This window comes from Dendrobates tinctorius, unplaced genomic scaffold (genome assembly GCF_039654945.1).
Source record: "Dendrobates tinctorius isolate UK_male_01 unplaced genomic scaffold, ASM3965494v1 ptg000032l, whole genome shotgun sequence".
In the NCBI taxonomy this organism is placed as follows: domain Eukaryota; kingdom Metazoa; phylum Chordata; class Amphibia; order Anura; family Dendrobatidae; genus Dendrobates; species Dendrobates tinctorius.
In genome coordinates this window covers 12,558,372-12,581,485 of record NW_027361700.1, presented here as the reverse complement: position 1 = coordinate 12,581,485, position 23,114 = coordinate 12,558,372, and the positions used below count along the sequence as shown (strand labels likewise).

Below are 23,114 nucleotides of genomic sequence, written 5' to 3'. Positions count from 1 at the left end.
TTTTTTATGTAACAGTAATTGAAGTGTGAATACTCTACAATTGAGAATTAATGATAACCAGAGAAATCAGGCTGATTGAATGGCTCCATAGTTTTCTGTTCAAAAATGCTTTTTTTCATAGTTCTGTTAAGCGAATAAGCCGAAGTTATCTGCTGTGGTAATATGGACAAATTCCACATCATGCAAGAGTTAACTAAACAATGGTCAACTCCAGGTTTCTGACCCTTCGATTGCGTACTTCTCTCATAATTCAATTATCTAATGCCATTTGGTTTATAAGTAAAGGGTATTCTGGTTTCAGCAAATGCATATTAAATCCCAGGCTCTACAGTGGGTGGGGGTAATAATGCCGGCATGTCATAAGCTAGTCTTAACATGATGGCAGCTGGAGCAAGATGTGCTTCATTTATTTATTATTAATTTTGAATTATGAAGATTTTCTCTACCCTTTTACACGAATTTCTGGTGTATAGTAAGTATGAGAAGGCTTTCCTGCTAAGCCCCCTCAGGCTCTAAATAGTTGGTGAGAGAAAAACAGGAAAATGGTGCAAATATTGTACATGCCATAATTACGGTAGTCGCTTTCAACCCCCCCCCCCCCCCCGGAAGTGAAAGTGTAAATCCATTAATCCCACAATATTTGGATTTACTCTTTGTATCAGTTCCTCGGTTTAAGATCTTGCCTTGTGATCACAATTTCCTTTAAAGGGTTAAAAAAGCAAGCTGTTTAGGTCAGGTGTATCTCACAAAATTAGAATATCATCAAAAAGTTAACTTCAGTTCTTCAATACAAAAAGTGAAACTCATAAAGAGTCATTACAGAGTGATCTATTTCATGTGTTTATTTCTGTTAATGTTGATGATTATGGCTTACAGCCAATGGAAACCCAAAAGTCATTATCTCAGTAAATTAGAATACTTTATAACACCAGCTTGAAAAATTATTTTAAAATCCGAAATGTTGGCCTCCTGAAATGTATGTTCAGTAAATGCACTCAATACTTGGTCAGGGCTCCTTTTGCATCAATTACTGTGGCGTGGCATGGAGGCGATCAGCCTGTGGCACTGCTGAGGTGTTATGGAAGCCCAGGTTGCTTTGATAGCAGCCTTCAGCTCGTCTGCATTGTTGGGTCTGGTGTTTCTCATCTTCCTCTTGACAATACCCATAGATTCTCTATGGGGTTAAGGTCAGGCGAGTTTGCTGGCCAATCAAGCACAGTGATACTGTTGTTTTTAAACCAGACATTGGTACTTTTGGCAGTGTGGACAGGTGCCAAGTCCTGCTGGAGAATGAAATTTCCAACTCCAAAAGCTTGTCGGCAGAGGGAAGCATGAAGTGTTCTAAAATTTCCTGTTAGATGACAGCGCTGACTTTGGTCTTGATAAAACACAGTGGACCTTAACCAGCAGATGACATGGCTCCCCAAACCATCACTGATTGTGGAAACTTCACACTCAGTAGGCCAACATTTTTCAAGCTGGTGTCAAAGTATTCAAATTTACTGAGATAACTTCTGGATTTTCATTGGCTGTTAGCCATAATCGTCAACATTAACAGAAACAAATACTTGAAATAAATCACTCTGTTTGTAATGACTCTGTATAATGAGTTTCACTTTTTGTATTGAAGAACTGAAATAAACTAACTTTTTGAAGGTATTCTAATTTTGTGAACTGTACCGAGCCCTGCACCTACAGGTGTAGCTATCTGCTGTGTTTTGCAGGGAGCTCTGATTATATGACCAGGACAGATCTTTATTCCCTGAAGGTTCTAATTGAACGATGGCAAGCCGTGATCTTGAAGACAGCTGGGAATTGATCTATAAATTACATTATATAATTTTACATTTAGTATGTTCAACAACCAGAATATGCTTTTTAACAGTATATATACTGTAGGCTGACAGCTCTAGAGAGGAGGAAATGCAGGCCACTCCTACATATCTCAGTCTGGTAAGTGACAGTGCAGGTATGTCCTGACATTGTGCTGTTCTAAAATGCTCATTTGTGTGTTTAGTAAATGACATATCGGTGTTGACATATGTAGCTTTTATTGGCTGAGGAACTAATTTCCAACATTCAGCACTATTTCCTTCCATATTTTTTTAAACACCTGACATTCAAGAACACTGCTCACTTCTGTTATGTTCAGTGCAAATCATGTCAGAGGAGTTTGTTACAGGTACGTGGGTGAAACAGGTTCAGTAATTCTGGTAAATCTGAATCTTCAATAAATTGAAAAAGGAAATTCCTGTCTGAATCTTTGTGCTGGAGTCAAGTTATTTTTTCATCTGTTCACAGTGTGCTGATAAGGGTGGAGGGTCCAGTAGACATTACTGTCCCCTGCTGCATAGCTATAAACATACCATATTGTACATAGGACATGACATACTAAATATTCCAAAATTTTATTTGTAGAAAGTATATTACATTGATACATAAGATTGCTCTTCATCCAGGCTGTGTGGGATTAACGGCTGCGGCCCAGTACCCCAGGTTGGATTGCATACATTGCTGGGTACTTGCAGCACCTCAAAAACTTAAGAAATATAACTGGCAATCTGCATATATATCCAGATGACTGGCTCCAGAGATGGGTGCTGCAGACTCACTGTCCTCTTCAATCGTCATACATCTTAACCACACTTACTGCCCTCTGGGGATAAAGTTCCAGGAGTCCAATATCAATGGGGAGAGAAGTGCTAAGTTACAGGGAAGAAATACATATACCCACTGCAGCCCATGTCTGCTACAGCCAGCAGAAAGTCGTCATCACTCAGAGGCTTCTCTTTGCTGTAGATTATAAGTCTGAGGTAGTGGACATTTCTGGTGTCAGGAACGGGGGGTCAAGGTACCTCCACTCTGTTCTCATCAGGGGTAATCTGTTGAGAATAGAGTTCAGAAAAGAGAGCTGGCAGCCAGTATTGGGACTCCCCTGCTGCTTGTGAATCAATCCAGGCCAATCCTTCCTTAATCAAATGCTCCTGGAGGGGACACAGTGATAAAAAAAAAACCACACATTGTATCAGTTACTTCACTTTTAAGTCGGTTATTATTTTTTTTTAAAGTACATAAGTAGTTTATAAAATAATCAATCAACTGGAGTAAAATGCACTTTATCTAGCCCTCCATTTCTTGCATAAATTACAGTGTATGGCCTCTAACATTTACTATCTAAAAAGCCAATACCACTAGGAAAATAGCAAATTATTGAGCAATATAGTGTTCACTATGCCTTTGCTATCTTGCTCCAAACTCTGTGTAATGAATACTATGTTCACACGGTAAACTACATGCATATTTTGGTCCTAAAATGGCCAATTTTAAAGAATGATTGTTGTTTCCACACATTTACAATATACCGTATGAGAATTGAGTTTTGTATATCTCTTGAACTTATATTGTGGATTTTACAACTGAAATATTGCATCAAATAAGAATTGTGGTATCTAACTTACATATCAGCACTAAACATCTGTGGTTACCAGAAAATCTCTTGTTTTCCTCTGAATACACTGAAGGAAGACAGTACTAGGCAGAAAGAAATTGGGCAGGTTTACCCTCTCCTCAGACATTAAGAGCTCTGGTTTCTGCCAAAAGTGGGAGGAGAGCATAAAATCTGTTCTCGTTCTTGGGGTCAGGTCATGTTGGATCCTGTTTGACAAAGGCCAAAAGCAGCCAGAACAGACCCCAGGGAAAGAAGTGTTTCCTAATATAATCATCAAGAAAGGTATTTGATGGCAAGTACAAAAATTCAATTTTATTATTAATAGCATTGTGGCACACTCCACAGCAGTCCCAGTGGGTGGGCAATGCCAAAACTGACTGAGACATAAACCAGGGGCCCAGGAATAAGCCTTGCCAAACTGGGGGATGGATGGTAATAGCGGTAATGTGAAAGGGAGCAGGTCTACTTGTGGACCTGTAGGCATCCACAATCACAGAGCAACTTCACTTGAAAAAGATTGCACTAGGGGCTGGCAAAACTGTGATGCCCATCAGGGATCATGAAAGGAAAATTGGTTAGCTGAAAGGCTTTAGCCAGAAGTATCCTAATAGCCCTGACCAGTTCATACAATGCAAGTAACCCTCCAGAAAATAGGAATTGGCAACTCCGTGCTCATGAGCAGTCAAGAGCAACAGAAGATGTAAAAGTAAGAAACCTGTCGCAGATGGAAATCCAGTTCTACCCTCAACCTAAGCTGAAAAGGACAAGATCCTAAAAATAGGGATTTTTATGTACTCACTGTAAAATCCTTTTCTCCGAGCCAATCATTGGGGGGGACAGAGACCGTGGGGTGTTATGCTGCTTGCCACTAGGAGGACACTAAGTAAACACAGAAAAAAGTTAACTCCTCCCCTGCAGTATACACCCTCTCGCTGGCTGGGAATTCCCCAGTTCGGTGAAAAACAGTAGGAGTATTAAATGAATGACAATCATAACTCTGTCAAAAACCTAAAAATGCTACAGTGAGCCAATAGGCCAAATAGGGTGGGTGCTGTGTCCCCCAATGATTGGCTCGGAGAAAAGGATTTTACGGTGAGTACACAAAAATCCCTATTTCTCCTACGCCTCATTGGGGGACACAGACACCGTGGGACGTCCTAAAGCAGTCACTGGGTGGGGAGCATACTTCTGCTAATACCTCATGTACCACTGAGTTAACAACGTGGTACTGCCAATTGCAGACTGCGTCTGCCGAGAGCTGCATCCGCAGAAGCCTGAGAATGAATTAGGCAATGTTTGTAAAGGTAGGCAAACTGGACCAAGTCGCAGCCTCGCGGAGAGGCCTGAGAATGAATTTCGTAATTTCTTGTAAAAAGTATGCAGACTGGACAAAGTCGCAGCCTTGCAGACCTGGTCTGCCGAGTCCTGGTGCCGAATGGGTGAAGAGGCGCCCACTGACCGGGTAGAGTGCACCTTAATCCCAGCTGGGATAGGCGCGTTCCTGACACGGTAGGATTCCTGAATCGCCAAGCGAATCTACCTTGTTAGCTTTGCTTATGACGCGACTAGACCTTTCCTATGCCCCTCTGGGAGCATGAACAGGGCATCTGACTTGTGGAAGGGAACCATCCGCGAGGTGTACCGTCTCAGCGCCCTAACCACATCCAGGGTGTGGAGGGCCTTCTCGATGCGATGGACTGGCACCGGAACAAAAGGAAGGCAAAACAAATTCCTCATTGAGATGGAAAGAGGAGAGGACCTTGAGCAGGAAGGACGGGGACATCCTGAGAACTACCTTTTCCTGATGAAAATGCAGAAAAGGAGAATGGCAGGACAGGACTGACAATTTCAAAACTCGTCTGATTGACAAAGTTGCCACTAGAAAGACCACCTTCCAAGAGAGGACGGTCAGTGGCACATCCTGCAGCAGTCCGAAAAGGAAGGCCCCCGAGATTGGCCTTCTATAAGGAGACGCCACATGGAAAACTCTTTGAATGAACGTCTTGACTTGAAGCCTGGTGGCAAATTGGGAAAGCACTGACAAGGCCGAAATTTTGCCCTTGAGCGAGCTAAGCACGAGGCCTGATCTAAATACAGATTGAAGGGATTCCAAAGGTGATTGACCATGAACCTTGCCCACGAAAAAGAAGTTTGTCCAGGTGCGGTGATATATGCGCATGACCACAGGCTTCCCAGCACCAATCACGGTGGAGATCACAACGTGAGAGAACCCAGCCTGAATTAAAAACCAGAATTCAACGGCCACGCCGTCAAAGACCGGGCCTCGGAGCTCTGGTGGTAAATCGGGCCCTGCGAGAGTAGGTCCATACGATCTGAAAGTTGCCAGGGGACGTCGGCGACCAGTTGTATTAGTTCTGCATACCATGCTGGCGTGACTAGGATCACTGGTACTCCCTCCGCTCTGATCTTCTTGATGACCCTCGGAAGCAAGGGAAGAGGGGGGGAAGATGTACAGGAGCCGGAAACAGTGCCATGACAGAACTAGAGCGTCCGCTCCGATGGCGCATGGATCGCGCGATCGGGAAACAAACCGAGGAACCTTGTTCTTCAGTCTTGAGGCCATGAGATCCACATCCGGGGTCCCTTAACAAAGACAAATCTGCTGAAAGATTTCCAGATGAAGAGATCACTTCCCCGAGGCAATGCCTTGGTGACTTAGAAAATCTGCCTCCCAATTTTCCAAGCCCAGGATGTGGCTTGCTGACATGGGCAAATGGCGAGTCTCGGCCCCATAGAAGATGTAACCCACTTCGTGCATGGCCATCCTGTCCCGGGTTCCTCCCTGGTGGTTGATATACAGTGCCTACAAGTAGTATTCAACCCCCTGCAGATTTAGCAGGTTTGATAAGATGCAAATAAGTTAGAGCCTTCAAACTTCACACAAGAGCAGGATTTATTAACAGATGCATAAATCTTACAAACCAAAAAGTTATGTTGCGCAGTTAAATTTTAATAAATTTTAAACATAAAAGTGTGGGTCAATTATTATTCAACCCCTAGGTTTAATATTTTGTGGAATAACCCTTGTTTGCAATTACAGCTAATAATCGTCTTTTATAAGACCTGATCAGGCCGGCACAGGTCTCTGGAGTTATCTTGGCCCACTCCTCCATGCAGATCTTCTCCAAGTTATCTAGGTTCTTTGGGTGTCTCATGTGGACTTTAATCTTGAGCTCCTTCCACAAGTTTTCAATTGGGTTAAGGTCAGGAGACTGACTAGGCCACTCCAACACCTTGATTTTTTGCCTCTTGAACCAGGCCTTGGTTTTGTTGGCTGTGTGCTTTGGGTCGTTGTCTTGTTGGAAGATGAAATGACAACCCATCTTAAGATCTTTGATGGAGGAGCGGAGGTTCTTGGCCAAAATCTCCAGGTAGGCCGTGCTATCCATCTTCCCATGGATGTGGTCCAGATGGCCAGGCCCCTTGGCTGAGAAACAGCCCCACAGCATGATGCTGCCACCACCATGCTTGACTGTAGGGATGGTATTCTTGGGGTCGTATGCAGTGCCATCCAGTCTCCAAACGTCACGTGTGTGGTTGGCACCAAAGATCTCGATCTTGGTCTCATCAGACCAGAGAACCTTGAACCAGTCTGTCTCAGAGTCCTCCAAGTGATCATGAGCAAACTGTAGACGAGCCTTGACATGACACTTTGAAAGTAAAGGTACCTTACGGGCTCGTCTGGAACGGAGACCATTGCTGTGGAGTACGTTACTTATGGTATTGACTGAAACCAATGTCCCCACTGCCATGAGATCTTCCCCGGAGCTCCTTCCTTGTTGTCCTTGGGTTAGCCTTGACTCTTCGGACAAGCCTGGCCTCGGCACGGGAGGAAACTTTCAAAGCCTGTCCAGGCCGTGGAAGGCTAACAGTAGTTCCATAAGCCTTCCACTCCCGGATGATGCTCCCAACAGTGGAGACAGGTAGGCCCAACTCCTTGGAAAGGGTTTTGTACCCCTTGCCAGCCTTGTGACCCTCCACGATCTTGTCTCTGATGGCCTTGGAATGCTCCTTTGTCTTTCCCATGTTGACCATGTATGAGTGCTGTTCACAAGTTTGGGGAGGGTCTTAAATAGTCAGAAAAGGCTGGAAAAAGAGATAATTAATCCAAACATGTGAAGCTCATTGTTCTTTGTGCCTGAAATACTTCTTAATACTTTAGGGGAACCAAACAGAATTCTGGTGGTTTGAGGGGTTGAATAATAAATGACCCTCTGAATAAACTTTTCACAATTTAAAAAAAAATTAAACCAAGAAATAACATTCTTTTTTGCTGCAGTGCATTTCACACTTCCAGGCTGATCTACAGTCCAAATGTCACAATGCCAAGTTAATTCCGAATGTGTAAACCTGCTAAATCTGCAGGGGGTTGAATACTACTTGTAGGCACTGTACGCTACAACCGTGGCGTTGTCGGATTGAGACCCGATGGGGTGAGGTGGAAACTCCGTAGAGCTAATGTGATTGTTCGTGTCACCAATTGTTAATGGGGAGACGTGACTCTCGGGTTGACCAATGACCTTGTGCCGTGTGGCGACGAGAGACCGCACCCCAGCTGAGGAGACTTGCGTCAGTGGTTACTACCAATCATCTTAGTGGGGGTAAAGACCTCCCTTGATTCAGGGAGGACCTCAGTGTCCACCACCTGAGGGCTTGCCTGTCCCGCAGGGACAGAGGAATCCGACGATCCGGGGAGAACGGGTTCTCGTTCCAAGCTAACAGCAACGCATGTTGTAAAGGACGGAGGTGGAACGGTGGAAAACGGAACTGCTTCCATGTCTGTCACCATCCTTCCGAGAACTCCCATGGTGAAACAGATGGAGTGAGAAACTGGTCGAAAAAGAGACCACGCTGCTTGTTGTAAGGCTTGGGTCTCTCCTGAGGGAGGGTGGTGAACTCGCGGGAAGTGTGAGCCGGTCTTGGGAAAGACCTTTCACAGTCTATCTTCCATCTTAGGAGAGAAAGTGTATCTACTGTTATCCACAGATTCCTCACGGGCTGGAAGGGACGGACCCTTGATGAGCAGGTCGTCCAGATACGGTAACACTACCACTCTTGGAGAGTGAAGAATGGCCATGACAGCCGCCATTACCTTGGTAAAAACCCTGGGAGCGGTGGCGAGTCCGAAGGACAAGCAAAGAACTGGAAGTGTTTCTCGTGAGTTGCAAAACGCAGGAACTTCTGAAGGGACGGGCAGATCGGAACGTGAAGGTAAGCGTCCTTGATGTCGGTGGATGCTAGGAACTCTCCCTTTTCCCATAGAAGCGACAACTGATGGGAGAGCTTCCATTCGGAATCACTGTACTTTGAGAAACTGATCTAACAATTTGAGATCCAGAATGGGTCGCATTGTCCCATCCTCTTTTGGAACCACAAAAAAAGTCTGAATAAAAAAAAAAAAAAAAAAAAACTAAACCTTTTGTGAAGGGGGACCGGAATGATGACTCCGTCCTTTAGCAGAGCCTGAACAGCCCGAAGGAAGACTCTTGTCTTTCTCTTGGGGGAAAACGAAAGTAAAACCCCCGGGTTGAAGGGGGAGAAGAAATTCTATATTGTATCCGAAGAACACCAGCCTCCTGACCCAATTGCCGTCATTGGGTAGATTTATGAGATCTGGCTCCCCCAGATCCAGAATCCCTAGGCCTCGGTTTTTAGGTCCGTATGATGCGAGGAGGTCGAAAACGTGTCGGCCCTTTTACTGAGGAAGGAATTTACTTTCTCCCCCCTGGTAAAATCAGAAATGAGCTGGTCTAGTCTCTCTTCAAAGGACGACCCTTTTGAAAGGGGGGGGGAGAAGTCAACGATCTTTTCGATGTGGCATGCGCCCACCAGCCACGGAGCCCTGGGGCTCTAGCATTAGCGGCAGATTAAGCCGCGCAATTGGCGGTATCAAAAGAAGCGTCTACTACAAAGACCGCTGCGTGAATCATCTGGCTGGCGACAGTGGTTGCCTGCGGAGAAGATTGGTGCCCTGGAATGAAATAATAAGGACTTCTGCCCAAGCGGCCATTGCCTTGTTGACCTAAACTGCCACGAAGGATGGAGAAAAAGCCGCACCTGAAGCTTCCAAATATTGAACGGCAGGTAGTCAATTTTGACGATCGGAGGGGTTTCTGACAGAAAGCAAGACGCGGTACAGGAAGGTTCACCGGAGGGAACTGTAATCAATCCTTCAATAGGTCTGCAGTATTTAGCCAGAGTATACTTTTGCCCAGTGAGCCACTTATGTGGCCAATCCCTATGTTACTGGACGCTGGTAAATAACAGCGCACACGCTTGTTCCGTAAATGAGACGGAGTGTTGGAGCGGGAATAATTTTCTCGTCCAACTACAGAATCCTGTTGACTGATTCTATAAGAGAATCAAACGACTCTTGATCAGTTGGGGGATTCTGAGGGGCTGACGCGTCAGATACGAATTCAGAGGCATGCTCGCTGTGAACCTCAGGAGAGGCGAGCGAGAGACAGGAGTCGCTGATGCTGAAGCGCAAACGTGACTAGGGAATGCTCCATGTGTCCGCTTTTTCAGAGACCTGACCATCCCTTGGACGAGCATGGCTCCTGACTTAAATAGTCCTCCCGGAGGGAGAATAGCCTGGGTCAGAGACTCCACCGACTGTGACAGGGCGCAGCCCACTCAGGGGTACCAGGCGCAGGAAGCCCATGAGCAGTCGCTGTGAGGGGCGTTGGAGCGCAGGCCGTGCGGTCCGTGCATAACGGATTAGACTGTGCACTGGGTAGGGCAGACTTGCAAGTGGTACACACGGTTAAAAAACGCGGTGTATTTCTTAACAGCCCGTTTAGTCTCGTTCGAGAGATGCATAGCGCTCCAGAAATGGTTAACGGCAGAGACTGGCTGCAGAGAATGTGCCGGGAAGTGGTTAAGCTTTAAACTGAGGGCAGATGCAGCTTACCCTCGGTCCTGTGTTATGTCCCCCGGGAGGAAAAACGGTGCCCCTGTGGCATCGTCCGGTATTCGGCTGCTCCTGCAAGGGTTAACTGCAGCAGAGCTAACAGACATGCCCCCGAGATTAAAATTGCGCGTCTCGTTAGGAGCGGGAGCGGCGGCAATTTGCGGCCTAGTAGGCCGGAAAAGCAGGGGGCTCAATTTTTGGCCTACCCGCGGTAGGCGCCGGGGGCGGGGCGGCGCTATTGAAATTGTGGCCTAGCAGGCTGGGGACTAAATTTCTGTGGCCATCTGAAAATGCTGAGCGCGCGAGGCGCCGAAGTCCATTCTTATTATCCTCCTGGGCTGATGTAGCAGAGCTGGAGGAGTTCTTGAATGGGGGGATGCTGGATCGGTCCTCCCTCTGGGCAGGGGGACGGAGCGCTTAAACAGTTATGCTCAATCGGTCCTCCCTCTGGGTAGGGGGATGGAGAGCTCTGGGGCTGATTCAGGGCATCTGAAAAAGCGCTGTTCAGGTCCTTCTCCATGCACTCCTGTGCGATCTTGTTGCGCTTGCCCTCGTATCCGTTCGACCATCATGGGAACCATCGTCAGAGGAATCAGCCCCGTTCGTCGCAGGAAAGGTACGTGAAGGGTTACTCCACGTGCTTGCCTGTTGTTGGTTCGGGGGAGAGCGGGTCATAGAAAGGAACCGTCGCCCCCTTCACTCCGTTAATTAAAAAATAAAAATTTACAGAAAATTCAAAAATAAAATAAAACCGGTGGGGTCTAAAACCAGATCCAAGTGCCTCCTACAGACACTAAGCAAGAACTGGGGAATTCCCAGCCAGCGAGAGGGTGTATACTGCAGGGGAGGAGTTAACTTTTTTCTGTGTTTACTTAGTGTCCTCCTAGTGGCAAGCAGCATAACACCCCACGGTCTCTGTGTCCCCCAATGAGGCGTAGGAGAAATTAAATATTTGAAGTGATGGAAGCTAAGTTGCTCATTCCATCCGTAGACTACATCCAAATATAGAGATAAATCTTGTCAAACACAGACTTATGGGCCTTAACCAAGATTCAGATAGCCAAGTCACAAACGATTCTTGAAATTCAGAACCTTGGCATCCACAGCCAAGTCAAGAAAACATAGCTTAGGTGAACAGGAAGAAAGAAATAAAGCAGTCCCTGAGAAAGCGGTCATATTGAAGAGGAAGATGAACCAGGTCGACTTGAGGCTCAGTGATGCCAGTCCAGAGCTGTATGTATCACTGAAATGCAGAGGCATACCATTCACTGGAGGGAGAACAAAATTCAATCCCCAAGTAGTTCACCAGCTCATGCACCACTAATATCTGTGGGTCTAGAAACCTAGCGGATAACTTGGGGTCATGTGATTGAGACTGGATACAAGAGATGCATGTCAAGATTACTGCACTGAGGAGAATTTGGAGGAATGCCTCCAGAAGAAGAGACCACTCTCTACTAGATTTAGGGGTTCTTCGATGAGACAACATGTGGCCCAGCTGTTTACTTTCGGGATATGAACTATGGAAACATTGGATCCGAGGCTTCACTCTGTTGAAAGCCCTGCTGCTCGGAAGCTGGCTGGATCCGCTTACTTCAATGTTGCAGAAGAACAGATGCCTACAGCAACAGAAAGCACACAGATCGGACCAGTGGCTGAACCGGGGTACTGGTCAGAGCCGTCAATCATCAGCTCTGCTGCTAGGTAAGTAAGAAGCTGGCAGGCAGGGAAGTGGGGTGTTTCTGAAGTACTATGTTGAAACAATTTCTTTAATTTGGAGGGGAAAAAAAATACCCGATCCATCCGAATGCAAAAGGTAATATTTGGTAGTGTAATGGCAAGCTGAAAAATGTAATGTCTCTGAGCATGACCTTTTCCAGTAGACTGTCCAGGTGGGTGAGCAGCACTCATCCTTCCCAAACTAAAAAGAAAACAGCACCTAGGTATGAAAAGGTAGCAGAATGATATAGAGAAGTTATGGTTTCTTTCTTCAGTGTAGTAACAAAAACACATGGCTACTCTGGGCAACAGTGATTATTTGTGCCTCCTTGTTGAAAATCTACAGAAAAAAATGTCCAATGTTACTACAAAGTCTACTGGCAACACTCACCAGGACATGTTTAGCTCTTTCCTTCTCCCAGTTCAGACTTGACTTAATTTCGCTGACTGTAACATAGCCCTTTTTCTGCAGAGGAAAAAAATCATTTACCACACAAACACCTATAGTCGCTGTACAACAGTTCCAAAGCTCAGGATATTACCGCCTCGGAGGTGAGATGAGGGAAAGCTTGCCATTTTTACCTGCGCTGGATTCCATAATGTTTCCACATAGACGTTGATGGGAAAGCATCATATTTTACCAGCTCCTAGAGAAATTCTGCTGTACTTGGCTCCAGTATAAATAAGCAGAATAAAGGGCCAGTGAGTCTCTTAAATGCTATGATCTTGTCAATATAGATCCTATAAATCGAGGAACAATGACGCCTCCAACCAAGTGGCTGCACCTGGTACTACAGCTCAGATCCATTCACTTAGACCCTAAGAAATCATACACTGGTGACCTTGTCAAATTCTCTAGGAATACCAAATTCACCAGACATATAATTTTAACTACTTTCTGCAGTGCCTTTGACAAATTTGTAAATTAATTCCAGCAAATGGGCATTAAATGGTTGGCTTTGTAGCAGGCGGCAGATAATTTTCCATTCAGCAAAAGAGTGTTCACTACTCTAAGCTATAAGCTAGTTTTGGGTAACTCACTTCTTTGCATTTTAAAGCTAGGAGTTGTCCATTTCATTTTGTAGTGTCTGTGTACCACATGCAACAGGAAAGCGCTTGGCACATACATCAAACCTACCTGTAGGGCTCTGTTCACCTAATGGAAGCCAAAAACAGTCTCCTTAAAGGGGTGTTCTTAAATTTAAGTTATACCCAATCCATGGGATAGAGAATAGCTTTCTGATTGCTGGGGGTCAGACCGATCCCAAGAACCAGGGCTCTGAAGAGCGTCGACTGAGTGGAGCAGAGGTCGATAATGCACATTGAGGCTTCATTCATTCTCAATGAAAGCACTAGTCTGATCTTCGGTAGTCCTATTAGAATGGATGGAGATACTGAGTACATGATCGACTTCAGCTCTATTTAGTGCCCTGGTTTTCAGGATCTGTGTGGGCTATGGCGGTTGGACTCCCAGTAATTGGAACGTTATTTCCTATCCTTTACATACAAGATAACTATCCAACTTGAGAACAACTTTCCAACTTTAAAGAAGAGTATACAAACATGATCATAAGATCCAGGAGGATGAATGTAGCCATAATATCTGTATGAAATCTATAAACCACCAAAAACTGAGGCCAGTAAATTATGTCCTTACTGACCTCCGCCAGCTGTAAGACCACCGTGTGATCCATGTTCAGTTCAGCAGGAACTGACTGCACCAGATATGTTCCACCCACTGGGATGATACCAAAACCGCTACCGAGGACCTTTAATTTTTTAATTGCTCTGATTATATCATCCCTGAAAGAAGACAAGAGTCAAGAAACTAGTAAATACTCTACAGAAACTGTCAAAGAGTGCAATAGCTAAAGGATAACTGGCATTTAAAATTTTCGACATGTCATAAGTTTTGGTCAGTGAAGACCGACATACTGAGACTGCCCCCCCCCCCCCCCCCCCGATCAATTGCAGAATTAGGGCGGCACGGTGGCTCAGTGGTTAGCTGTCCTGGTTAGTTGTCCTGGGTTCGAATCCCACCAAGGACAACATCTGCAAGGAGTTTGTATGTTCTCCCCGTGTTTGCGTGGGTTTCCTCCCACATTCTAAAGACATACTGATAGGGAATTTAGATTGTGAGCCCCATCGGGGACAGTGATGATAATGTGTGCAAACTGTAAAGCGCTGCGGAATATGTTAGCGCTATATAAAAAAAATAAAGAAAGAATTGCAGAACTAATGGGGCAGAAGCACTCAAACAGTGGACAAGCTTAAATTTGGAATTTCAGCATTCATTTTGCCATATAATGTACTGAAAAACCTGGATAAAAATTCCAAGTGGGATGAAATGATAAAATTCCATTTTTTTTTACTAGTTTTGATTTCATGCCATTGATTGTGCTGTAATAAAGGACACGTTTGCTCCAGTCATTGCGATTACGACACTACCAAAGTTACAAAATGAAGGTATTTGCAAATTGGCCAATTCATGTGTGTCCACCAATCATGACAGTTTGTAGGCTTTTCACCTGGGAAAGGCATGTTTGATATTAGGTCTAGGGTCTTTCATGAGAAAGGTAGTCTTGTTGTGGCTGGTTGGGCAACTTGTGTGCTAAACACCTTCATTTTATAAGTATATTTTATATAGCAGTAATGTAGAACATATTTGATATATTCAATGCTTGCATACATCTTAGCTGCTGTATTCTTGTTTGTATATTATGCATGCTTAGCAGCTTGCACCTGTTCACACTTCATTCTGATAGAAGGTGCTGGTCAGTTTGGTTTTTACATAAAAAAATTTTGATTGCTTTTTAATAGTTTTCTAATATAGGTTTGGGGGGACGGTGACCAAAGAAATGCAATTCTGTCATTCCTATTTTTAATTAATTTTATATTTTAAAATATACGACTTTTACAAACTCAGCGATACCAAATATGTTTTTTTGTTTTTAACAGTGAAAACAAGGGGAAGGGGCAATTTTATTTGTTTTTTATATTTCAAAAACTTTTTTTTTTCTTTTACACTTAGTTATTAAGCCACCTTAGAGAACTTGAACCTGCAATCGTTTCCTCATTTGTACTATACACTGCAATAAAACAGTATAGCAATATATAGGAAAAATCATGGTCTCATATGAAGCTAAGCTTCACAAGAATATGAAGATGGCAGCCATGGAGGCTGTCGCAGGTCCCCGGTTACCATGGTAACCTACTGATAACCTGCTAACTTGCCGTGGGGGCCGAATGGAACTGATGCGCGTGGGCACCAGCATCTGATCCATTTACGGACCCTTGCCCTGACTCACGTCAATGTGAAAAAGGGTTGATATACACAACCTGCTGAACACTGGGATTTTTGGAAAACAGACACCAACATCTTCAATAATGTACCTCTTGTGGTGACTGCTATACACTGTATTTAAATAATTGAAAAACTGATATTAGTCATTTTTCCCAAATAGCACATAATTATTAGAAATTATACACAATATTGGGGCAATTAATCTTCTAACATAACAATGAAACTGATCTGCTGATTTCTAGTGACCCCGCTTCATGTGAAGGCTACTCACTGGCTGACGTCCTGAGCCAGCTTCCCTCTTCCCTTTAATACCTGCTGGTGGAGCTCAGTCAGGGTTATCAGACCTAGGAATAAATCATTACAAGTAAGAAGGCTAGAGGGGAAGGTGCTGGATGAAAGAAGCAAGAAATACAGCTCTGCACTGCTCAATGAAGGTTTACACAGCAGTAAGTGGATCATACTATGAAATATAAAGGGGTACTCTATTCTCACAGTCTAAGGAAAGGTTAAAATATTACATTAGGGGTTTATAAGCATCTGCATGGCAAAGTGAAGCCTTCTGCTCATATATGGCAGGATCTGGTCTGTTTTGCAGACTCATTGGTCCATAGAATGCAATGGGAGAATTGATTTACCTATTTTTCTCATAAATTCACCAAGAGAGAATCACCAACATGGTGAATTATGTCACCATTCCATCACAAAAAGCAGTGAATCAAGATAAAATGTAACAGAATACTATTATTTTTAAGTCATGTAACAAGTTGACCCTGTGTATTATGCGGCCCAGATAAAAGGAGGATATAGCTGCTACTCAAGGGTTAATCTGCAAGAGGAGGACATAGCTGCTTGTAAAGGATTAATCTGCAAAAGAAGGAATCAGCAGCCTGTATAGTTAGTCTCAGTCTCTTGCTACATACTGTACACACATAGCCATTCACAGCACACGGAGAAGGCTGTGACAGGGTTTACCTCAGTTGCTATTTGTGACCTCCTCCTACTGTTCCATAATACAAAGGAATCTTACATTTCTTCTTAGATATCTACATCCTATATATAGAAAAACAACAGCATAGATCTCCTCCCGTCTCCCCATTTTTCATGTTGCACACTCCCTTTCTGCCTCCACACAGTGGAATCTCCCAGCTCAAAAGCCGGAAAGAGTGACACACCAGAGAACCCCAACATTGTAGGGGTTTTTTTTTATTTACAAAAGGGGTTATCCGGACTTGGGATAAACATTTTCAGTCACACTGTGACTACAGACTGCCTAATCATGACAGCGTGCATGCTCTCTTGATTCTCTAGTACGAACAGTGCGAGTGGTTGGTCATGTGACCGCATCTGTCATTTGCATGTTTACAGCCACGTTCCAACTAGATTCCTTTGCTTCTGTCAATTCTCTTCTATTTAGAGAAGCTGAATAAGTGTAGGAGGCACGTGACGACAAGTATCAGGTCCTGTGGGATCATACTGGGGAATTGTGACAGAGTGAATGCAGACTTTTGTCCCAAACCTAGACAAGCCCTTTAAAACTAGAAAAAATATTTATATTTTTGTAGTAAAATATATTTTTAATTAAACATATTTCAGAAAAGTTTTATGTTTTAGTCTCCCTTTACTGTATGCAGTTTTCCAGGAGGTGATAAGTCTTTTTAAATGAATCTCCACTAATTTTTCCCTGCTGGCATAAGACTATGATCACTATCATTTATGCATTAGGATACTAGATTAATGTGTTATTTTGTTATGATATTAATAAAATATATTGTATATTGTCTAATAGCTCAGAAGATGGAGGTAAGGAGATAATTAACTTGGGTCTATACAGACAAACAGTTATTCTGTTGTTCCAGCCTTGCACTAACCAAAATGATTTGCCCATACACAACCCCACAACCCCTGCCCTACACTTACCTCCATTCTGGTGCTTTAGAGCCAGGCATACTTCTACTATCTGTACACCAAGCTCATAGTAGAAGTCACCAACTCCCAGCATTTCTGACCAGAAGCCTTTACCCGCTGGAAAACAAACACAACAGTCGCTCTATTAATACATCTTATAAAAAATAACATAGATCATTAATAAACTACCGTATTTTTCGGACCATAAGACGCACTTTTTCCCCCCAAAATTTTGGGGGAAAGTGGGGGGTGTGTCCTATGGTCGCAATGTTCCTACCTCCGATACTGGTGCGGGTGCCGCGGGGCTCTGTAGTGCGGTGGTGGCAGCGGGCTGTGCTCCGGTGCAGGGGTAGCAGCCCTCTGTGCTCCGATGCAGGGGCGGCAGCTCCGCCGGCATTTCCTCCGAGCCCGGAGGCCCCCGCACATCCCTTGCTGGCCGCCGCCATGTTACGGTGGCCTCCGGGAGCATGGACGCCGGGAAGATGGACGCCGGTCCGGGGACGGCGCATGCACAGGTTCAGCTCTCGTCCCGAGATCTCGTTGCCGAGATTTGAATCTCTTCCCCCGAGATCTCGGGACGAGAGCTGAACCTGCGCATGCGCCGTCCCCGGACCGGCGGCCATCTTTCCGGCGTCCATGCTCCCGGAGGCCACCGCAACATGGCGGCGGCCAGCAAGGGATGTGCGGGGGCCTCCGGGCTCGGAGGAAATGCCGGCGGAGCCGCCGCCCCTGCACCGGAGCACAGAGAGCCGCCACCCTCACCCCACAGAGCCCACCTGCCACAGCCCTGCTGCCCCAGCACAGCACAGCTGCCACAGCCCAGCTGCCCCAGCACAGCCCACTTTCCCCAGCCCCAGCACAGCCCACTTGCCCCAGCACAGCTGCCCCAGCACAGCCCACCTGCCCCAGCACAGCCCAGCCCAGCTGCTCCAGCACATCCAACCTGCCCCAGCACAGAGCCGCCACCGCACGAGCCTGGACCACTGAATGACCCCTGTGACCACTCCTCCACCTGTGCCGTATCCCTTCCCAGGTAAGCTGAATTCGGACTGTAAGACGGACCCCCATTTGACACATTATTATTTTTTCCCTATTTTCCTTCTGAAAATTGGGGTGCATCTTACGGTCCGGTGCGTCTTATAGTCCGAAAAATACGGTAGGTTATGAATAATAATCCCACTAGAATACTGAGGTGATGTGGGGACATTATCCATCTCATACTATAATACACAAAATTCCCAAGCAGTGTATAGAACTCAGTGGAGGAAGGAGCCAGTAGCAATGGATACTACAATCTACTAGAACTCACAGGCGAGGGGGTCCACTCCAATTGTGGCGCACATATCTTGGAACTGAACTCGGAACTGAGGATTCTTGCGAATTTCCTGCTTGTGTTTACTGGCAAAGTCTTCTAGATTTGTTTTGAACATTTCTAGCTGCTTAGACATCTACAATAATGAAAAGATAGAGAGATTGACAACAAGAAAAATTATTGTTAATAATAGTATTAGACAAGCACATTTCAATATTTAAGTCAAACTTAAAGGGGTCATGACAATCACAACCTCCCACTGATCAAGGGAACACAAGTCCCGAGTCCCTCTTTTAATGGAGCTAATAAATGGTAAAATATGTGCATTGTCAATTAGACTGCAAGTTGCAAACCCAGTTAGTATCTTAAACTTTAAGTGGAGTAGTGCACATGCTTGACCACCACTTCAGTCCAACAGGGAATGTTCTCATGATCAGTGGGAACGTTAGTGATCAGCAAATTATCACCAATACCTCTTAATAAGTGACTGTCTTCACTACAGACATGTGGATTACCACTAGTATATCAGTGAACTATTAGGGTATGTGCCCGCGATCAGTAATGGCTACAGGTTTGACGCTGCGTATTTGTTCAGCGTCCGTTACAGCATAGTGGATGGGATTTCAAAAAAATCCCATGCCCACTATGCGTCCACAGACGCCCGCAGCTCACCCGCGGAGACGGACATGCGGCGCGTCTTTCCAGACCGCAGCATGTCAATTTCTCTTACGGAAATGCTAGTCTCCGCAAGAGAAATTTCACCAATAGAATGTACTGAATGTAGTAAATCTGCATGTTTTAGTCAACACAAGTGGATTCACCTGTGTTCAATAGACGGCAGCGCTTTGGACAGTGAACATGTGTTGCGTCTAAAGCAGTGCTATATCCGGATTGTGCAAACCGGGCCTTGGTCAGAATCCAACTGTTGTGAAACCTGCCAAATGTGAGAACAAGGTGGCAGCAGTGCTAGGAAAGTGTTATGGCCCCTTTGCTTTTGTCAGTTTGTTTTCTTGAGTTATTGTACAGTCTAGTGATTGGCAGGTGTCACAGGGTCAGATCCCCTCCAAACAGAAGTTAATGCTATATCTCAGCGATTTTCTATTAATCTATTTAATGAAACAACACACTAAAAATCAAATCTTTTGGAAGGAAACATCATATTGTCTACACATTATATGGGTTGTCTCATAGTAAATTACAGAGGCATACTTACCTTCCAGATTAAGCTGCTCTATATCTTTAAATGTAAGCAATATGCACCACAAATCTTTCATTGGTATGTTAAGTAACATTGCTACGGGTGTATGTATGTACTACTGTGTTACCCATCTACTGCAGCATATACTACCAAGTAGCAAAATTAATGAATGAATTCCTATTTCCTGACAACCTGTCTTTTGACCAACAATTGTCAGCACTTTAACCCCACATGATGCAGGCCTCTGCCCCCTTCTTTTATATTCCAAAACAACCGAAAACAGAACTATGTAAACAGTGGTAAAACTACAACAGCAATGCAGAGTCACAACTTAGGCCACGTTCAGTATTTGGTGAGTTTTTTGCCTCAGTATGTGTAAGCCAAAACCAGGTATGGAACAGTCAGAGGAAAAGTATAATAGAAACATGACACCATTTCTGGATTTATCACCACTCCTGGTTTGGGCCTACAGATACTGATGTAAAATACTGACCAAATACTGGATGTGTGAACGTGGCCTTTTACACATTTCCCGCAGGAGATTCTTGATATAAAATACATCTTTGGTCACCTGTACAAGCTGGTCCTCGGCCAGGACAGTTCCTCGCTCCTTGTACTTGGCCTGGAGAAAGGATATCAGAATCTTTGCAGTTATATGTAAAATTCTACAATACATTTTGCTTCCAAGTAAATGTAAACGATCATCTATCTGCACAATGCAGCAGCACTAGGGTGGATCAATGACATAAGCACCCCCCCATACACATGTATACCAAGATAGGCAGAGCATTCAGGAAAGTAATAGGTCGCTGACTAAAATCTGATGTCACTGATCTCCTTAGGAACAAATGATTGAGAGTGATGTTCACTTAAACCTGTTAGCTGATGGTCCCGATGTGTATTATGTCTGATCTGCACAGTTTGTGATCTTTCACAATTTTATATGTGCATCTTAAAATTATTATTATGTGTAGGAGTGGAGGCACTCAACAGTACAGCTGGATCCTGCTTCACACAGCCAACATTCACAGCCAAAGTTTAGATCATGATGTACGGACCGGCTGCAGGTCTGGCCTAAACAGCCTCGTAGGCATACATGGGGCTGTCAAGTTTGGGTCAAGAGACCAGTTGCTATTCTGCACTCGGACCATGAATGTCAGATTTATACAACCGGACTTATAGGCACACTAAGGGCACAGTCACGCTTAAATGGGACCAAGATCAGACAGCAATGCTCAGACAGGCTGTGGCTCTCCTGACCTGAGCTTGACAGCTGCATAGAAATACATGAAGCTGTCACACTCGGGTCGGGAGAGCCGCCAGCCCGTCCGTGCACTGTGTTCCGATTTATACGACCAGATTAAAGCGCCCCAACAAGAACAATTCCGGAGTAACTGCCGAGATTCCACTCACTCAAATGCCTCTTGTGGCACTGAATTAAACTGCACCCTATATGCAAATTGAGTTTCCTAAACTACACAGCTCCATTCATGGCCCTTCAGTTTATAAACTGCAATGAATGCAACCAAATGGCCCCCGAACGACCAATCAGCTAAGGAGAAAGCGCAATTTGCATAAAGGAACTAATTTCTTCGGTGCCTCTATTGGTTGGGGGCTCATTCTTATCTAGTAGAACAATCTTCTTCCCCCATCAGCAGACCCCCTTTTGGGTCTGTGCGCTAGATTGTCCTAATGTTTTAATTTAGGGGGGGGGGTGCAATAAAAATTTCCAAGCATATAATACGAGCTTTTTTGCAGATCCAATTATATTATGTATCAGGACCATCTTGGGGTACATAGATCTTAGCCTACAAGGTTTTAGAGAGTACTGCAATAAAAAAGCAAATCCAAAAGTCTTTTGCATTGTTTATGCTGTTTACTGGGAAATGGGAGAGTAATTAACAATAGAAGGGCAAAGTGCAACCGTCCGCAGTCAGCGACCGACCGCAGTCAGCGACCCCGTCCGCAGTCGGCAGACCCCGTCCGCAGTCGGCAGACCCCGTCCGCAGTCAGCAGACCCCGTCCGCAGTCAGCAGACCCCGTCCGCAGTCAGCAGACCCCGTCCGCAGTCAGCGACCCGTCCGCAGTCAGCAGACCGTCCGCAGTCAGCGACCCGTCCGCAGTCAGAGACCGACCGTAGTCAGCGACCAGTCCGCAGTCAGCGGACCGACCGTAGTCAGAGACCCGTCCGCAGTCAGTGACTGACCGTAGTCTGCGACCCGTTCGCAGTCAGCGACCGACCGTAGTCTGCGACCCGTCCGCAGTCTGCGACCCGTCCGCAGTCAGCGACCGACCGTAGTCTGCGACCCGTCCGCAGTCAGCGACCGACCGTAGTCAGCGACCCGTCCGCAGTCAGCGACCCGTCCGCAGTCAGTGACCCGACCGTAGTCAGCGACCCGTCCACAGTCAGCGACCCGTCCGCAGTCAGTGACCGACCGTAGTCAGCGACCCGTCCGCAGTCAGCGACCGACCGTAGTCAGCGACCCGTCCGCAGTCAGCGACCGACCGTAGTCTGCGACCCGTCCACAGTCAGCGACCGACTGTAGTCAGCGACCCGTCCGCAGTCAGCGACCGACCGTAGTCTGCGACCCGTCCACAGTCAGCGACCGACTGTAGTCAGCGACTGGCATTGCCGGGTGTCAGGTACTGGAATTAGAGACTAATGGTAGGGAGCATCAAAACGGCAGCTATGGGGTAGGGTATTGCTTCTTATATCAGGCGGAGCCGATTTATAAATCCTTTTCATCCTCTGGACAATCCCTTTAATTATAAAACCATAAAAAAATCCTTCTGAACACAAGTGTGGGTATAATAGCAGATAGGTGCGTAGACGGGCTCCTCAGTACTCGGAAGGTTGAGGACATTGTGAGGAAGATACAGCACCGGCTACAGGAGCTGACAGCGCTGCTCCTCCTCTGCAGACATTTTTAATTACTATTTCCCATACTGGGAGACACTGTGTTGGGCTGATGACGTCACTGGACACACAACCCTATGCTTTACACACTTGTCAGCACTGCACCGGGTAACAGCGGGCACAACACGAGCCTCCCTCACGTTTACAAATTGATTCCATGCGGAGAGCCCATGCCCCGGTTATCCCCAGTCAGTTCACCTCCGCCAGCTTCTTCTTGGCAATCGCCCCCGCTCCCACCCCTCTCCGGTGCATCTCTACGGCTCACAGCTTCACTTCCGTACTGTTTGTACGTCACCAGTGCGCGACACGGACACTCGGTGCTGACGTCATCCTCAGCTAATAGGTTGTAAACGCTAGAGGGAGCCATTGTTTAACAC

The 23,114-nt window shown here is 45.5% G+C and overlaps 1 protein-coding gene across 1 annotated transcript; it reads right to left on the bottom strand.

Annotated features, from left to right (window-relative positions):
• Nucleotides 1–2,392: 2,392 nt before the first annotated feature.
• SNF8 (SNF8 subunit of ESCRT-II) lies at nucleotides 2,393–23,091 on the bottom strand. The gene is made up of 8 exons (XM_073572406.1): nucleotides 22,936–23,091; nucleotides 20,392–20,442; nucleotides 18,620–18,758; nucleotides 17,323–17,427; nucleotides 15,677–15,749; nucleotides 13,763–13,904; nucleotides 12,493–12,567; nucleotides 2,393–2,984 (listed from the first exon to the last, which is right to left on the bottom strand). Exons 1-8 carry the CDS (start codon nucleotides 22,987–22,989, stop codon nucleotides 2,847–2,849), a joined length of 777 nt encoding a protein of 258 aa, XP_073428507.1. The 5' UTR covers nucleotides 22,990–23,091; the 3' UTR covers nucleotides 2,393–2,846.
• Nucleotides 23,092–23,114: the final 23 nt, after the last annotated feature.

Coding starts and splice junctions, on each gene's coding strand:
- SNF8 (XM_073572406.1), bottom strand. CDS start 22,989: ATGCACCGGAGAGGGGTGGGAGCGGGGGCGATTGCCAAGAAGAAGCTG. Junction 20,443..22,935: donor CCAAGAAGAAGCTGGCGGAG/GTGAACTGACTG, acceptor TCCTTTCTCCAG/GCCAAGTACAAGGAGCGAGG. Junction 17,428..18,619: donor TGGAGTGGACCCCCTCGCCT/GTGAGTTCTAGT, acceptor TTTGTTTTCCAG/CGGGTAAAGGCTTCTGGTCA.